Source organism: Onychomys torridus, chromosome 12 (assembly GCF_903995425.1).
Source record: "Onychomys torridus chromosome 12, mOncTor1.1, whole genome shotgun sequence".
Taxonomy (NCBI): domain Eukaryota; kingdom Metazoa; phylum Chordata; class Mammalia; order Rodentia; family Cricetidae; genus Onychomys; species Onychomys torridus.
In genome coordinates, this window is record NC_050454.1 from 29,578,716 (window position 1) to 29,597,294 (window position 18,579).

General features: G+C 37.9%; 1 protein-coding gene across 6 annotated transcripts in view; it reads right to left on the reverse strand.

Moving 5' to 3' along the window:
* Positions 1–18,579, reverse strand: part of Bbx (BBX high mobility group box domain containing) — a 241,937-nt gene that overhangs the window by 56,321 nt on the left and 167,037 nt on the right. For all 6 annotated transcript variants that reach the window (XM_036203549.1, XM_036203550.1, XM_036203545.1 and 3 more), the window contains 3 exons: positions 16,511–16,578; positions 7,601–7,681; positions 3,643–3,717 (listed from right to left, as the gene is read on the reverse strand). In XM_036203549.1, the coding sequence (XP_036059442.1) occupies positions 3,643–3,717; positions 7,601–7,681; positions 16,511–16,578 (224 nt within the window). The remainder of the gene's footprint in view (positions 1–3,642; positions 3,718–7,600; positions 7,682–16,510; positions 16,579–18,579) is intronic.

The following is an 18,579-nucleotide window of genomic DNA, read 5'->3' on the forward strand; positions in this document are numbered from 1 at the left end:
TTTTCAATGCAAAGATACACACTAGATTTAAGAGCCAGCCACACATCAGACAGAGAATGTGTGCATTGTCCATGGCTTTTAGACCTATTAAATAATAGAAAACAATAGCTCCCTTATGGCATTATATTCAGCCATCGGTCTTCAAGACCTAGATCTAAAGTGAGTGATGTGGCACTTTACCTTTGAACAACAACAATGCAGATAGGGAACTCATTTTGACCAACTGAGTACATCAGAGCTAAGAATCACAGAGTGATAGCACACTGCATAGGCTAAGCTGAATCTAGATGAAATATGAGTATCAAAATGGAAGAGGAGGCTGACTGATATGGGGGCAGGCAATCTTTACACTGTATTTCTTTCTAGATCTTAGAAAGCAGGGATATTATTTTTCTTCTTTAATATAAACATTCACAAGGAACCTATTAAAAAAAGAAGTGCTTTACTGAGCTATTCACTGAAGGTTAATTTCAACAGGCTTTAAGATGATCAGACTTGGTTACAAAGTGGGAGTGGGAGAGTCCTCCTTAGCTTTCAATGCAGAAACCCAGGACTTGCTAAAAAAAAAAAAAAAAAAAAAACACTTTCAACCTAAGAAAATGGCCAGAGTCTTTAATAAGTGTGGTTTTTTTTTTTAACTAATTACATTTCACAATAAATAACCCATTTCTAAGAGAACGCATAGCCAAATGCCTCTGAAGAGCTTATAAATGAAATTAGCAGGAATGCTTTCTAGGAATATTTCATGTGTCTATCTTATAAATATTCCAAAACTAAACACTTTTGCAGAGTTAAATGTTTCCTAAATACATAAACACTGACTCTCTTCGTAAGTAGGTAATGATAGGACCAAGAACCCCTCAAAAAAATAGATGGGGGTATAAATGGTAATTTTCAATCAAACACTTATGCACTTCCTCTGTTTCTACTTTTCCTTCATGAGAACAATGGGATGAGAAAGTTCACTAACAATATCAATGATATGTTGCAAGTGAGCAGCAACTGGAGATCAGTAGCCTTAAGGTGTGATTCCTGAAAAAGAATCTTGCTGCAATAGAAGTTCTCAGTCTGTGTCAATCAGAAGTCCTAGCAGCAGAGCCTAGGAATCTTCCAGTGCTTGAACAAGCCTTATGGGAGACACCAGCTTATTTTAAAGTGTGAAAACCTTTGCTATGGACTAATTAGGACAATAAAAGATGATGTTATTTTGTGAAACAATTATAAAAACAAGGGGGATATATCATCACAGTGATTACAGACTACTCTATGTCTACTACAATATAGATGTTCATCATAGATTTCAGCAGAAAACTTTTATTAGTTCATTTAGTTAACTCTTGTTTAGCCTTATGTAAGACAGCCAACAATTGGGTTGACAGTATGGACAAATGGTTAAAAACTAGATCGAAACTTAATGTTCTCATCCATCACAAGAGAAGGACTAACCAAGTTATGAATCTCTAGATAAGCACAGACTTCTCTTATGGAAAGCAGATGTAGTGCATACAGTTAAATAACCCCAAGTGCCACACTTTAATTTGTTCAGAAATTAAAATGGCTTATATTACCATCTTATGCAAAATATAAGAAGTCCCCTAGGGCTTGAAGAGCGAGGAAGACTGAATCAGATTTTTGGGTATAGCAGAAGTTGTGTTTGTTCACATTATCCAGGCTGGTTTATCCATCATGCATGATTTTTGCTACAATCCCCTGAAACAGCTCCTGCTAAATTTTCAAATTAACAATCCTAAGCTTCCTCAAATCCCACAGATGTTTTGTGTCAATCAAAAGACTTTAGGGACGAATGTTGCTATGCAGCAGTGTGACCTCCAGGGATGCTTCCCTGATAACTGTCCAGTAACGTTTTTGTCCCGATAGGGGATGGGGAGAAAGCGGTACAGCTGAAAGGCACAGACCAAATCTGGTCATTTGATGGGGGAGTGCACTGAGCACAAATTACTTCCTTTAGGAGATTCACTGATCTCATTGTTCAGAATCACAGGACAGTAGCCCTTATACCATCAATTTGGTCCTTCAGCACTGACCCAGGTCTTCAGTGGCTGCTAATGAATCTGATGATGGTATCTTTTAAGTACCATTTAGTCATGCTGTTAGGTACACACACATATGGTCAAGACATTCCACACCGACATTTCACATTAAATTGGTAATTAATATATAAATATCAGGTATATCAAAGATGAGCCACCATACCCTTTGAATTCATGCTACAGGGTGAAGACTTTAATCCGGCAGAATATATAGCAAATAAATTATATCTTGTATGAAATGCTTCAGAAAAACTGAATGGGAATGGTTTAGATATCAACACTAAAAATAAATTCACTCAACACACCAGCATTCTTTTTAACTTTTGAAAAATATTTAACAGCAATAAATGGGTATCAATAACTGGAAAAGAATGAGGAAATAAAATTAAACAAAACTATTTCCCCCCAGACAATGAAAACAACAGTCTGCTTATCAGAATGGAAAATTATAATGAAATATTAATGTGCTCAAAGTTGTCAAGCAAATTGTTCTTCATGAAATAATATTTTGCATTGCTATTAGTTTTATATAATAGTCATCAGCAACTAAAGTAACTACTATAGCAGAGTCGCCTGACATTAGCAGAGCAGCTGGTGCTGAGTCTCAGAAGTGTCCCAAGAAGCATTTTTTTCCCCTTAGCGTAAGAGTCAAAAGTAATTTTTTTCTCATTTTCAAAGTGAAATGCTAGGTTTTCCCTTGCCAAAAGGATATCATTTTACATTTCTTATATGCAGCACTCCATACTCAAATGAATCAGTGATTCAATGCATCAATATTAAACAGAATAGTCTTGCCTGTCATTTTCTCTCGATTCTATAAGACATTACTTAGATTCTGATATGCAGTTTTCTTGGAATAAAAAGTACAAGGACCTAAAGCAGGTAGGATTTTTTTCATGATCTGTGTCCATCTTACTATTTGTCATAGAGCTCTTTAGGGATGAACACAGGGTTGGGGCAAAGCAAACACACCAACTAAGAAATACTGCTTGGTGCGTGCTATCTGGATGACAAGCCGACAAAACCGGAGACCCTGCAAAAACTGACCTGAGCAGAGCCAGGATTAGACTCTGATAAAATACTGGCTGCAGCTACATCTGGTGGAAAGCTACATAGTGACAACTTAACAGGCAATTTACGGAAAAGATTTAACAGGTAATACTCAACACTGCATTTGCTTTCAGAAAGTTATTCATCAATGACAGCATCTAATTTTACTACTGGAAACACAACTGGAATCCTGTGGCATTCATGGTGACGGCAAGTTGTTTTGTTGCTGCTTTTTTTTTTTTTTAAGATTAAAGTAAATTAAGAAGGTAAAATGAAATAAATGAATCACTAGTGAATGCCTGCTGTGAATGTACTCTAATGAATGCTTATAAAATGGTTATGAAATCTAGAGCTGAGCTGACTATGATTATGCCAATGGCAACAAAAGGCGAGAAATACACTGAATGTTATGTTAATAATGGAAAGGGCATGCCTAAAGTGCAACATAAATTATTAGGGTTCCTTTTTTTTTTTTTTTTAGCATTTCTTAAGATGAACATGATTTCTGAACCTAACTGGCAAGAAGAAACGAAGGCTTTACCTCTGCAAACTGAAACAAAGCTGATGCTTGACACTGTTTTGAAGGACCATCAGGTTGGGATGTCCTTGAAGATATCTAAAAGGAAACAAGACATGTTTAATGTTTGAGAATGTTTTACTACATCACACTACTAGACCATGCCATGTATTTCCATGAGGATTCAGAAAGGAGTCGCCATTCAAAATCCCTCTGGAAAGATCAGTACCAAATGATAAAGGAAGACAATGGTTGTAAAGAACAGTGAGAGTCTGGCTCACTTCAAAAGATGAACCTTATAAGACTACCCAGTATATATCAAGCAGCAGCATTAAACAGAATCAGATAAATTTCTTTATTTCAATGAATTTTTAAAAACATAGTACTAAAGCCAGGTGTGGTGGTACATGCCTTTAATCGTAGCACTAAGGAGGCAGAGGCAAGAGGATCTCTAAGTTTGAGGCCAGCCTGCTCTACAAGAGTGAGTTCCAGAACAGCCAGGGCTACAACAGAAAAATGGGCTTGAAACCCCCTTCCCCGCAAAAAGTGGGAAAACACAGTATTAAAAGCTTGAAACTGTAAGTAGATACAGTCATACTCTTTCCTACACTCTCTAAACTGCTTTTTGTGTAGAGGCATCTCTCAAACAGTATGGAATAAGCACATGGAAGTGGAGTCTGGGTATTCGGGTCTTAATCTCATCTCTACTAAGCAGGTATATGACCTCAGTTAAACTTCCCAAGACTTATTTTTTCCACCTGTATATTAACGTTGGTGATAGTGTCTATTTTATAGAACTTTGATGATAATATGAATATACTATGAAACAAATAATCCTAAAAATGTATTGTCTGGCATAGACAGGGACACAAGTGTTCAATACAAAAGTATTTCTTTCTGTGTGAGTGGACATGCAATGTGCACATGAATGGAGAGGTCAAAGGTTGACGCTGGTTGTCTTCCTCAATCACTCTCCTCCACATTTTTTAAAATGTCTACAACGGAACCTGAAACTCGCCGTTTCGTGGAGACTGGCTGGTCGGAAAACCCATGGATTTCCCTGTCCATGTCTCCCCACAGTTGAGGAGTACTCACTCATGCTTAGTTCTCATGCTTATGCAGCAGGCTGAGCCGCCCCCACCCCATTTCCTTCTGTTGTGACACCTGTAGTCTCTCATCAAACAAAATATATACACACGTCAGTGTCTAAGAGTGCATAGACAATTCTGCAACACCATATGTTGTTTTGTTTTCACTGAGTAACAGCAATACCCTCAAACTGCTCTGAGGGCTAGAATAAAATACTTCCAAGAATTTTTTTAAGAGTAATTCTGTTATTAATTTTTGCTTCTGAGTGGACAAAGTTCAGTTACATAGCAGGATGAAAGTGAGTGGAAGTGAGCAGGAGCTTTGGGTATTATCATTTCAGCCCACTTGTAGTACCCTGAAGAGAACATGGTAGACAGTGTTCAATCATCCAGAGTACTTACTAAGCCATAAGTACTAACTAATGTACCCTGATCCCAAATCTACAAGCACAAAGTTAGAAAACATTGTGGTCATATGACAGCACAGAATCAAAGGTGATATCAAGGAAGAAACAAAATTAATATAAAGGTTGTCTGATCATCAATACTATTTACTATTGAAGCCACTAGGAAGAATTTAAAGGTACCACATCTTTTGAATTAGATAAGCTATTTAAAAATAAATACCAGCTAGACAGAAACAAACCATCATAAAAGGAAAAGATTTAATGAAGACATTCCAGGCTGAAACTGAGTAACTTTCCTTGTTTAACCACCTCTCAGTCCCAGGTAACACACTGTGCAAGTGTGATAAACTACAAACACAAAGCTGCAAGGATTTACCTCAGGTCTTGGGAATTATGAAGCTAGTAGGATTTACTTCCAATAATACTTCTCATTCCCAATAGCCATCCACAAAAGTTAAGAAAAAAATGAACAATTCATATAAAAGGCAAACCTAACCCATAATATATTTCTTCAGGAATTAAATCAGATAGTAAACCAAACAGAACCACTATTAAAATCCATCTTTATTTTTTGTGAAAAGCATTTAATGAGTTCTAACGAAAGGATACTCTTACACATAAATGCTGACATAAAGTGTTTCAGTTGGTGACACAAACAGGGTCCCCTAAAGAAATCAAGACCTTTCATATAAAAGCAATACTGTCACAGATCTCTTTGGAAACTCAGATATGCTATAGAGGCCTCAAAATGTACACACTGTGATATGTACAAAGTTTATATAAATAAAACTATAGAGTTCATTCTATCATTAGGGCTTCAAGGATCACTCACTAAGCATATCTGCTTGAATTCAGGCCCAATCTCAATGAACATATCTCTTAAGTGCTGAAAGGGGACCACAGCATGAATTCTCCATTATTATATTTAGTCCTTGCAGAAATCAATATTCAAATCAACACAAACTCATTCCAGTCCACAGTCAAAGACAGAAAGAGACAGATATATACCATGAACAAATACATATTATAACATTCTGGTGATATAAGCAAAGCAGCTACAAGTATTGTAAATATTCTCAAAGGACTGGCAGGAGGTACCAATGCAAACAAACAGACATCTAAGAAGTATGATTGTCCTGTACCAAACTGTAGTAGGACAAGAAAACTAAAGAAAATTTAAGCGATCAAGGAAAGAACAGGTGGTTTAAAGATTGGGGTTGAGGGAGGAGATGAGAGTTCATATTGAGTTCTAGGATTAACTGAGGTATTTTCAGAAGGAGTTTCAATCTCTGCTTTTGACACTGACATTGAACTAATAGTTTTGTCCTGTGATGTAAGACTCTGGCAATGGCAAACTTCATGCTACAATATCAAGTTAGAATGGCTGTCTCCTGTGACCAGATTGATGCCTGACCCAATTATCACCAGAGAGGAGTCATCCAGCAACTTATGGAGGCAGACGCAGAGACCCACTGCCAAACATTAGGCAGAGCTTGGGAATCCTGTGGAGGAGGAGGGGAAAGGAGTATGGGAGCCAGAGGAATCAAGGACATCATGGGAAGGCTCACACAATCAATTAGTCTGGGCTCAAAGCGGGTAACAGAGACTGAACCAACAACCAGGGAGCCTGCATGGGACTGAAGTAGGCCCTCTGCATATATATGTTACAGTTGTGTAGCTTGATCCTTTCATAGGACTCCTAACAGTGGCAACAGGGGCTATCTCCAACTCTTTTTACTGGCTTTTGGGAACCTACTTCTTATACTGAGTTGCCTCGTCCAGTTTTAACACATGGGGAGATGCTTAGTCTTACTGTAACTTGATATGCCATGATTTGTTGAAACTTATAGGAGACCTGCCCTTTCCTGGATAGAGACAGAAGAGGGGCTTAGAGGGTGTAATGGGGGAGAGGGACTGGGAGGGGAGAATGGGGGGTGAGGCTGTGGCCAGTATGTAAAATAGATAGATGAATTTTAAAAAATTAATAAAAACCAATGTTAGAAAAGAGGCAACTACAGGCAAAAAGAAAAAAAAAACAAACAAAGAATATATAGGCAACAGTCCTGAGTTTATTCGGTCTTTGGACTGTCAATCAAAATGTTGTATGATTTAATAATAATTCTAGTTTAATCATAATAATAATTAGTATGACTTAACAAGCTTTATAAACATGTATCTATTTCTCAATTAACATCTCTAAAATGGCACAAAGCAGTGAATGTCTGTAATCCCTGCAGATGGCAAATTAAGGTAGAATCTTAAGGTTGATACAAGCCTGGCTATAAGGAGACTATCTCAAAACCAATCAAACAAAAAGCCCCTGGAGTCCCATATCTCTTACAAGCTTTGATTATATGTCCCCATTTATAATTAAATGAGCTGAGTAGAGTTCTTTGCTGCTTCCATTTGCTGTCATTAGCCCAAATTTAAGCTCGCTTTATAAATGACTCCTTGGTTAATTAAGTAAGTATAGGATGCAAATATTACCTCAGCAAACTGAAACAATGGTGACTTCTGACGCAACTCAGGTGACTCTGAAACATCAGGCCTGCAAGGCCCAGTGGATGCCTGAAAGACAGACAGACAGCTTGAGTATCATGACAACAGCGGACAAACAAATGCCACCTAAAGCACTGCCAACTCACAATCTAAACCCTGAGGCAACACTAACAAGAGAGTAATTGCTGAGTGGGGCCTGAATCAGAGCCATCCACGACAGGCTCATCTATTTGACACTCAGTTCCCAGTTGGTGTGCAGTTTGGGAAGGTTATGGAAACTTCTAGAGGGTAAGTAAGGGTTATGGACTTGCCTGCTTACTCTCTGTTTCCTGTGCAGATAAAGATGTTACCGGGTAGCTTCCTGCTTCTGCTCACATGCCATGACTTCCTGCCACTATGGAGGCTAGCCCTCTGGAACTGTCAGCCAAAATAAACTCTTTCTGTAAGGTGCTTTGGCTCATGATATTTCGTCACAGAACAAAGACTAACTAATGCACTTTACAAAGTTCTATGCAAGTGACCATTCAGGTGCTAAATAATGACAGAGATAGTAGATCGGCAGCATGGGACTTTCAGATTGTGTACAAAGATTAGCATTTTACTGCTGGCTGGCTGTCACAGATCCAGAGAACACCTACTTCCCTGTACAATGCTGCCGCAACACTTCCTGTTACATGATTACACAGAACCACACAGGAGCTCTGATGGAATAATTCTGGGAAAATAAAACTCAAGTCAAATTTTTCTTTTCCAGAGTTTTCGCATAAACATTCTCTTGTGAGAAGTTATACTTGTAAACGTTTAACATTCTGTTATTGTCTTCTGTTATTTTCACTATTAACAATACTTACTAAAAAAGTTAAAATTATCTCTTTCCAGGATTTTTCCAATGTAAATTTCCTCTTTAATTTTGTGTGAAAAATAAAAATATTTGTATTGGGTGACATTCTCATTTCAGTAGAGCATCCCATTGAAGGAAGATTTCTTTATTATTCTTACCTAAGTCTCTCCCTTTTTCATAGATGAAATAATTTAGGACCAGACAGGTAAGTGACACTTACCCTCAGTACTCAATCCCTCTTTATTTAACTCTTATCATCATAAGACACACTTGTTTACTGTGAATCCTCTCCCAGGGCCTACTACTGCATTACTTTCCAAACTGCCTAGGTACAGTGTAGCTACTAAAAAGTATTTGTTGAATTATATTGTGAACGGTAACACATGCCTGTGGCACTCAGGAGGTGGAGGTAGGGGGAAGCTGAAGCTTATGGTCACCCTTGGATATATGAGACCCTGTTTAAAATAATTATTGAAGGAACTAATGAAAACTGAGACGTATTCTTGTAAGTACTAAATCAGTGTGTTTCTCCTGCATTCTTGAATAATGAAGTTAGGTTTTCTAGGGAGAACAGGTATTTTTTTCACTTCAAAGGAAAAGGCAACAGAAGTTACACACACACACACACACACACACACACACACACACACACACACACACACACAGAGATGTTGTTCCCACTGAACTTCTCTACTTGATGGCTGAAGAGGGGGGGTGTTTTTCTAGCAGTGTTACAGGCTGTAGAGTAGGAACACATATTTGAAAACTTTATGGTCACTTAGGATGCTTTGGAGAGTTCTGAAGACTCTTCCTAGTGACAAGTACTATGGAGAGGTTGCAGAATCCTTAAGTAACTTGCCATTTTATCACAGCTTGACTATTAAGAATGTTGTGCTAAATGTGCCACTAAGACACCAAGTGCACTAAAAAGAAAGCTGATAAAACCCTCAAAGTAGCAGCCACAAATGTTTGGAAATTTCCTTCTTGGATGGAATGACTAACCAAAGTTAGGAATAATAAAGAAACCGTATGCATTTACCTCCTGGATATTTGGGGAAATGAAGTTTGATTTAAAACTCAAGCCAGGAACTGAATAAATATTACAAAGTGTCTTTATAAAATTCTATTAAAAATATACATGAAACGGAAATCTTAAAAGGCAAAATACATTATCATTTAGGCAGGTCTCCTGGCACAGACGTGTAATCCTACTAGCTACTTGGGAGGCTGAGGCAGTAGATACCAAGTTCAAGACATTCCTGGGCTGTAGAAGGAGTTCAAGACAGCCTGAGAACTTAATGAGATCTGCTTTAGGGGGACAAAAAGATTACAAACAAGATAAGTGGACAAACTAAGGCCATGGGACTGGTTCTGAGAACTGTGTGACATCACAGAGACTATACAGCTATGACATCACTAGGCAGTAAGACTGTATGGGATACAGTCATACTTGCAGCCCATTGTTGGCTACAATGTCATTACCAAAACATCAATGTGTTCTTACTTTAGATTCCATGAGGTGGGAGAGGTAATGACTCTTTGAGGACGCAAACTGCCCTGGTGGCTTAAAGTTCATATTAACAATAAGAAAATTAAACTTTAAGTATCATTTTAAATACATTTTTTCATATACTTGATTGTTTCTGTGCTAATCATGTAGCACAGAGCAGATGCACAATGAGTATCTGCTGACTGACTCCATTCTCTTGTGTGTGACCTGGCAGTAAACTACAACAAAGGCTGCCTACTGGCTAAAACAGCACAAAGAAACTGACTAAGTCTGTATTTTATTCTAGTGGACCATATCCTTTCTCAAGATGTCAGTATTTGTGAATTAGTGTAGTCAGTAAAGTAAAATGGAAGCAGCACGAAATGTAGAGCCTGGGGATGTGGACACTACTACTCAATTATGTACACAGTGACTTGTTACCTGACCCTAGTCAAAGCAGAAGAGAAGTATCATGACAGAAGCCTAGAGTAAAGGTAAAAAAGGATGGGAAAAGAGCTGTAAAAACCAACAATGCCAGCAGCATAGAAGACAGAGGGAGCGCTTTCCTCAAATTCTCCCTTTGATTTAGATGCAATTCTCAATAAGCAAGGAGGGAAATGATGCCGTTTTTTAGGAAAACTAAAGAGCTGATGTAAATGTTTATCTAGAACAAATTAAGGTATGGTAAATTGCCCATTAAAATTTCATCAGAATGTATATATTCAAAGTAGTAATTTACATTTGTAACTATGCTTCCATGTCATCAAGGTAAGGATGAATATCTTACAAAGTAAACTTGGATGTGATACATGTTAGGCATTTTTATCCAAAGATTTCAAAATACAAAAAAGATCCTATGATACACCAAATGTATATATTGTATAAATAGAAAATTCTATACTTATGAAAAGGAAGGTAGATTTCCTACAAAAGGCTCCTATTACAGTTCCAGACCTTATGAAATGTGTAAAATGTTACATAGAATATTCAAATTATTTTTGTTAACTGGAGAATGATTTTTATGAATCAACATTTATTCTTCAGTGTCTATTCTTATAAATTAATGATGAGAAAAGAGATAGGCTATCGTTAAACAAGAAATGAAAAACCAACAATCCTAGAAAGTCTCTGAAATAATACATAAAGCCACTAGGTGTTGCTCTATGCCCAAAAAAGAAAATAGCTACAGGGATTTCTGCCAAAGCACACATTCAAATCTTCTCACCCTCAATCGCCACCCACTTTGAGTTAGCTAGGATTCTCAATAACGAAGGAAGGGAAATGATGAACATAATAAAGAATTATGACAGAATAAGTAACATTTTTTTCCCACAAGAGCAAATCAGATAGTGAGAAGTCCCAGGTCCAGCATGATTGAGCCAGTTATGACTATAAGTGGCTTGGGAAGCTAAGTATCAAGGGCTGTTCACACTTTGCCAAGCACAAAGCCAGTGCTTTGGCACTGTGATGAACAGTCAACAAAGGAGCAAGTGGACATTGTAGATCAACCACATAGTCTTACTCTTGCCAGGTCAAATATTTATTTCTCTTTCACTTGTTCAAGAAACACTAGGTACCAGCTGTGGGTACTGATGCCATCAGGAAGTTTAAATGCCACCAGCATCCAGTGTAAAATTGGGAGGAAAATGATGACTGAGGGAATGTGCCAGCCCCCGAGTCTGTTTGCAGTTCAAGTGAAGGGATACATTGCAGAAATAAACAGTGAAAGCATAGTAGAGGGGTCCTTGGGAGTACAGAGAAAGATCCTTTAAGGGGTGGGTGGAGGGAGGTAAAGTAACATCTGAGATATGCTTGGAAAGAAAGGAGGAATTTCCCTCAGAGGAAGGGTGAGAATGACAAAGTCATGGCAGGTGAGGATGTACAGAGGTACCACTTTGCTGTGTTTTTGAGAAATGGTGACTTTCCCAGTGTGGGTAAAGAACAAGATGCCATGTAAGTGTAGAGGGAGATGAATCAGGCTGACAAAAAACTGGGATTCTGTTGTCTGGGAATTAGGCTGGAGGAAATAGAGGGCTAGTCAAAGATTTTAGTTAGAGGAATAGCATGATGAGAGATACACAGTTAGATAATTATGTCAGAGGCATGCAGGACAACCTTGGCTGGGAGGAACCAGAGGCAGGAGGCCAATTAGCAGGTAGGGGAAATAAGAGTACAAAGATGTGGGGCCCCAATTAAGTTAGAGGTAGCACTTGCCAGTCCTCAGTAATTGTTTGGAAGGATGTCAGGGCATCAGCAGAAGGGTCAGACTACACCTGTATGTTTATAGTAAGTTAGCGGAGAGAGAAATGAGAGGAGGCAGAAGCCTTGATGGGGGCAGGGAGTATACATATTTCATGGGATGAGAGGAGTGTGTCTGAATGTCTGTCTGACACCGGTACACGGCACTAGAACTAGGCTACCATGGGAAGCAGAACCAATAGACCTGAGGGTCCTGTGCTTCCTCGAACCTGTTGTATCATCAGGTAAAATGTGGTGGGGGTGGGAAGGCCTAGCTTCATTCAAGGTATCCAGGCCACCAGAATCCTGTCTCCACTCCACAGATAACATTTTCCTGTTATCACAGTCTGTGCAGCAAGCTCATACAAGAAAGAGCACAGGAAACTCCATCCTGTTTATACAGACAACTGTAGTAAAAGTTGAGACAAAGGACTGCCTCGATTTCTTTATCTGATTAAGTGGGAAGCCACTCTGTCTTCTGGCCATTTTTAAACATCTATGACTCCCAGCACAGATTAAGGAAAAGGGCCTGACTACCTGGGATTTGAGCCTCACTACTGATGGAAGAAGCTGGGCTCCTTGGCAAGATGGGCAGTACTGTCTACAAAGTGACAAAGGGGGAGACTTAAAAAGAGGAAGGGGAAAAAAAACTCTCTGGGCACCTACTTCCATTCTACTGTAGAATTTAAACACAGCACATGTCCCAACAAAGTGTATTTAGAAGCTATAAACCCACAAAAAGAGGATAAAATCTACAACAGATAAGGACCAGGAGATGAAACAAGATAATGGAATCTAATGGGCTTAAGTCTCCTGGAATAGTCAAGCATACGAGTATAAGACAGGCACATATCAAATTAACTCAAGGTGCACTGATGGGTAAGAAAAGAATTCTTCCTATTCCACTGATATCAGAAATAAAAGTGAGAACTTTCAATTTTATCTAAATCAATATTTAAACAAAGTTAGAATTCAATGTTTAAAAATGGAGACAGAATCATTTAAACTCTTATCAACTGTTCTTTGGCTCAGGTTTTGCATCTTTCTTCATTTGGTGGAAATCAGCTGGTTTTAAATCCTAGTATTGATTTCCTCACTCTATGGCCATGGAGAAATGCAACAAGGAACAGACACGACAGGATTCCTGGGAGACAAAATGAGTTAACCAATGTGAAGGGCTTAGTCCTATGTCTAGCTTGAAGCAATCTCCCAGTGTCTTGTTCTGCGGCTGCTGCTAGCTCTAGTGTGGGAGACACAGGGCATAAGAGAAATGGCCAGAGTTGAGGCTAGGTAGGTGGAACCGAATCACCAAGTCTTCTGGGTGCTACACAGACTGGCTAGTCCTGCTGCAGCGCATGCTCAGCTTTGGTACTGCAGCTAGACTATAATGGGCAGTTACTTAACCTTTCTGCCCTGGGCCCTCCCTGATGGTTTAATGTGTATTCATAATGCAGTCAAAACTTAACTCACAAGACTGCTAAGGAGGTGTTATTCTTACCCAAGCATTTAAGGGCAGCACTTTGAAAGGAAGCAGGAGTGAGCAAACGTTGTCTGTAATAGTTAACTACTCTGTAGCATTCAGTTAGAATCTTTCTATTCCTCATCCGAAGTTTCTTAAAGTCTATTTAATAACTTATAAATGAAAAGATAATAGTAAGATGAAACTTTTATCATAAACTTACAATAAAGCTAAAAACAATTATGTGCTATAATACATATAATGGTGACAGTAAGTATTTTAAGGACTAGGGAGAGAAATATTGATTAGCTCAAGAAATCATCAACATTCTGAAGGAGGTGAAAGATTAATATTGTTTCAAGAAATGAAGTATATCATTTTCAAATTTCAATCAGAACTTCATTTCTTCTTTTATAAACTTGCAGGTTGTCAGTTGAAAAGTGAAAATCAAGAGGATTCTCCATGAATTCAAAAGTGCATGTGAAGGATTAGCTTTCTTTAAAAACTTGGGCCTTAAGAGGTATCAGCTGCAATAAGGGCAGATATTTCTGTATGGTCTATTCCCTGACGTGCCTTACACACCAAAGACATTCCATGAATACTCTTCATCTGACTAAACATACAAAACAATGGTACATGTTCACTACTGCCAAGTTTTTCTGCAGTATGGCATCACTGGATAAGGGGGTGTACCTCCATCTGCTAGCTCCTCTTCTACTAACCTAGCTTAGCTAATACAAATTAAATTAGGTTGTCTTTTCTTGATCACCTAGTGATGGTGAAAAGAATAAATTACAATTGTAGAGTCTTCCAAGGTCTCAATGAACAAGGAACTGTGTGTGTGTGTGTGTGTGTGTGTGTGTGTGTGTGTGTGTGTGTACACATGATGGATGCATGCATGCTGGTGATGGCAAAGCACACTGCAGCCTGCAAGAGTAATAGATACAATTTAAGCTTTTGAATTAAATATGAAATGCCTAGAATAACTTATGGCGATGAGCCTGTATACTTACAAGAATTTTCAGGGAATAAAAAATGCCTTACAGGTTTTATTTAATTAATCTTTGCAGTAGCCTCAAGAGTTACAGGATGCAGGCATTTTTATTCTCTTCTCTGGATAGGATGGAAGATAAGGAAAAAATAAAATAAAAACTTCTTGAGATGAGGGGATGGGACAAGAACACAAAGCTGGATTCCTGAGGATGTAACTACAGGTACCTGCTACTGCACTGTTTGCTTCTTTATCTGGAGAGTTCTTAAAATGCTTCCAATTCATTAGGGCATAAAAGTCCATCGCTGCCATGCTTACGCTACGTGTCAGACAATGTTATGTCTTTTAAAGGAAGCAGAACGTACTAAAAAGAGCCTAAGTGGTAAAACTTTAAATGGAGAAAATTAACTTCCTTTTTCTTACTAGCACCCAAAAGACATACAACGATCAGTTGTTTATATTTGTTCTGAAGTGGTAAAAGAATGCTAAAAGTTAGGAATAAAAATACAACTGAATCGTGAGGAGAGGGGATGCTGGCTTTTGCAATGGTCAAGAGTCAGACTGCTAAATGGTCAACTCTGTGTTCACATCTACCTGCGTAACATTTAGACTACTGTATGCTCAAGAGAGTGTGCTTTGCCCTGAGGTCATACTATGTGTTACAGATGGAAATGGTGCACAACAATGCTGCTGTTAGAAGCTGGAAACATGCTCAATAATGAGCTGCAAAAGCTCAGAGTAACATGCACATGTTTTTTAGTGGAAGATTTACACATAATAAATACTTATACATAAATTAATACTCTTGCTACATTAAAATAAAAAACAAATTTGTTAAATTTAATATATACTCAACAACTCTGTATGCCACGTATAAACTATAAATAACAACAGCACCATAGTATAAATAGCCTGTAGAGTTGAACAGATTTTTAACTGTAATCTATATGGTCTACTTAAAGTTTAAAACAGTAAACAGCACCAGGCTTGTAATAAAACTGAATAGACTAAAAGCAAGAATATGAAAAAGAAAGAGAAATAATTTAGAATGTTTTCAGTATGCTTCCAAAGGAGTAATACTAATATTAGGGACAGGTTTGGTACTGGATTAATTTTTCATGGGAATGTTAATCGCTCTTGCTATTTTGTTCCAGACAGCTATGTTGGTTTGAATGGAAACTTTCCATCTGAAGACCCAGAATGTAGCAAAATAACATGACCTGCAGGTTAATTTAACTGATCTCTATTAAGTGGGTCTAGAAAATAGAAGATGTCACAAATGCAAATTATGTATGGTTAACTGCCACAGCTGAGCAGAATCAGATCTAAAATGTTTAGCAAAAGCAGACTAATAACTAGATCACAGAAACAAGGTCATGATGGCCCTGGGTCCTTTTCCTTTTCTATTTTAAAGGATGAAACAGTTTTACAATGCTGAATTCCAGATGTTCAAAGAGGAGTTTGGAATTACTCGGATACTGGAGAGAGACTGTCTCATATTTTTACTGTCGCCTTCCCATTAGCAAGTCTAAATGAGCACATGATACAAACAAAGAATGGTGTTGAACAGAATGAAATCATTTTAGGATGCAATCTACATACCCATAACATGGACACAACAAATGACAACGGACTGTACTGTATTTTTTTCCTTCTAGGTTCAAACATCTGCAGACTCTGCAGTGGAGCAGTGTTTCTGTCCTTTTGGCTCATGTATATCACTTCTGCCACCCTTAACACATTAGAAACACAGGTAAAGTTCTCAGTGAGCTGTAAATGGTGGAAGGGCAGCAACAAGGTGACCGGAATGCAGATGTCTATGTGCTGAAGCACAGATGGAGCTGCATGAAGGGCAATGAGGGACTAAGGGCCTGGCTTACCTCTGCTGTTCCAAGAGCATGTTCTCCAGCTAACAGCAGCATGCTCAGGCCTCCCATCTGAGTAGGATCTAAAGATCAAACACAAAAATCAACTCAGAAGCAGGAAGCACATACAACCATACAGAATGAAAAAGGATATTCATAAGGGCAGAAATCCAAACAACCCACATATAAGTTTTATGGAAAATTTTCAAAATTCTTTCTGTCTATAACCTGGAACATATGTGCTTAATGCACATACTTTAAGGAGCCCTTTTTCTTTCTCTATTTTTTTTTAAATAGTGTCTTACTATGAAGCACAGGCTCTACTAGAATTCATGATCTCCCTTAGCCTTTCATTGTGGCGCTAACAGGCATGAAACACCACACCTGGCCTTTTAAATACTACTGCTCCACTACCATTCCAACACACTTTTCCCAGTAGTGCAGCTGTTACCATATGAATCACTTCCCAAACCTTCTTTCCAAGGCTTCTTTCTCCCAGGCCTTCTTTCCAAGATTATGGTGTTTAGAATGTTTTTTTTTTTTTTTTTTTTTTTTTTTTTTTAAACAGAAGTGTACTCATGCTTGTCTTCTGAGAAGTTGAGACTGTTAATCTCAAATTGTTATTTCTACCACGTGGAATCTGGTTTGGTCAAAAGAACTGGGCTATCAGGGAACACGGGAGAGAGAGATTTCACAATGGCCTCCAAATTCTAGGGTGCTTTTAAAAAATCCGTTTAAAACTTTCAAAATACATTTAAAATAACAGATATGTTTTAGACATTATAGATCTTCAGGGTGATCAGGCTCTTGCTAAAGTAACTCGAAAATTTCAAATTAATGTATTTTGGTTAGCGAACTTTTTGGTCTAATTCTTTTAATAGTAAACACATGCAGAAAGACAAAATAAAACAATAAAGTGGCAGATCTATGCTCTTGATTGTACTTTCATCAGAAACCTTTATTCTTTAAGGCTGTCTCAAATGTTAGCATTTAAAGAACCAATGAAAGAACACATGTGAGAGCACCTGTGTGTCTCTGGTGGACACAGGTTTCAAGGCATGCATTTTAGCTTTAGGATAAGGATACATAAGGCTGCCTGGAGACATTTCTGTTTAAGCGTATGCCCTGAAGTAGAGCTTTGTTCACAGTCTGCCCTAAGAACTCAGGAAGCAACTTTGATCACACCTTGTATATAATTTTTTTAATTGAGAAAAGGTTCTGAGATAGACATAAACACACACACACACACACACACACACACACACACACACACACACACGAAGAGGAGGAGGAGGAAGAGGAGGAATAAACGACAAGGAGGCTTTGAGGTAATCAGAGAGAAACCTCTGTCATCAAATGATGGTAACTTAAGGAAGCCCAACACTAGCAGGCAGCCATGCAGGACACACACATACAACACAAACACTGGTTAATCTGTGAAACAAAGCCTTGCAGTGCTTTTAAAAGGTCTATTTTCAATTAATCATTAAGTTTAAGAACTACTGTGCCTAATACAATATATACTTATGCTTATTTAAAAGTAAACGTCAAGAGGGGACATGAATCTAGCGGAAAGTCAGCGTTTAGGATGCTTGAGAGTAGAACACTTTTGCAGCTGTCATCCTAAGGAACCAGGGCTGAGTGACAGCATTTGAGAGATAAAAAACTGCAGATCAAATTACAAAGTAAAATAGGAATACGATTACATGATAATTCAAGTTATATACCAAATGTGACTTCGTAAGAACTTTACTATTCACCCTAAAGGATAAGCCAAGAAATTATCATTTTTCTATCACTTACATAATGCTATTTAAAACTATCAAAAATATATTCACATAAATAGAATACTTTGCCTTTATTGAAGATTTGTAGTATATCAAATTCTACAGATTTTTCCTTCCTTGAAAATCATTTATTTGACAAAGTTAGATTATTCTAAATTGCAAAATGTGGCATGCCAAGGACTAGTGAACAAACAAGAAAACAACAAAACATTTTCCTCTTGTATTCCCTATGTTCAGATAGCTAAATACCAGGTTTTTTGTTTTTTTTTTAAATCAAAGGTAATTTGGTTCACTTTC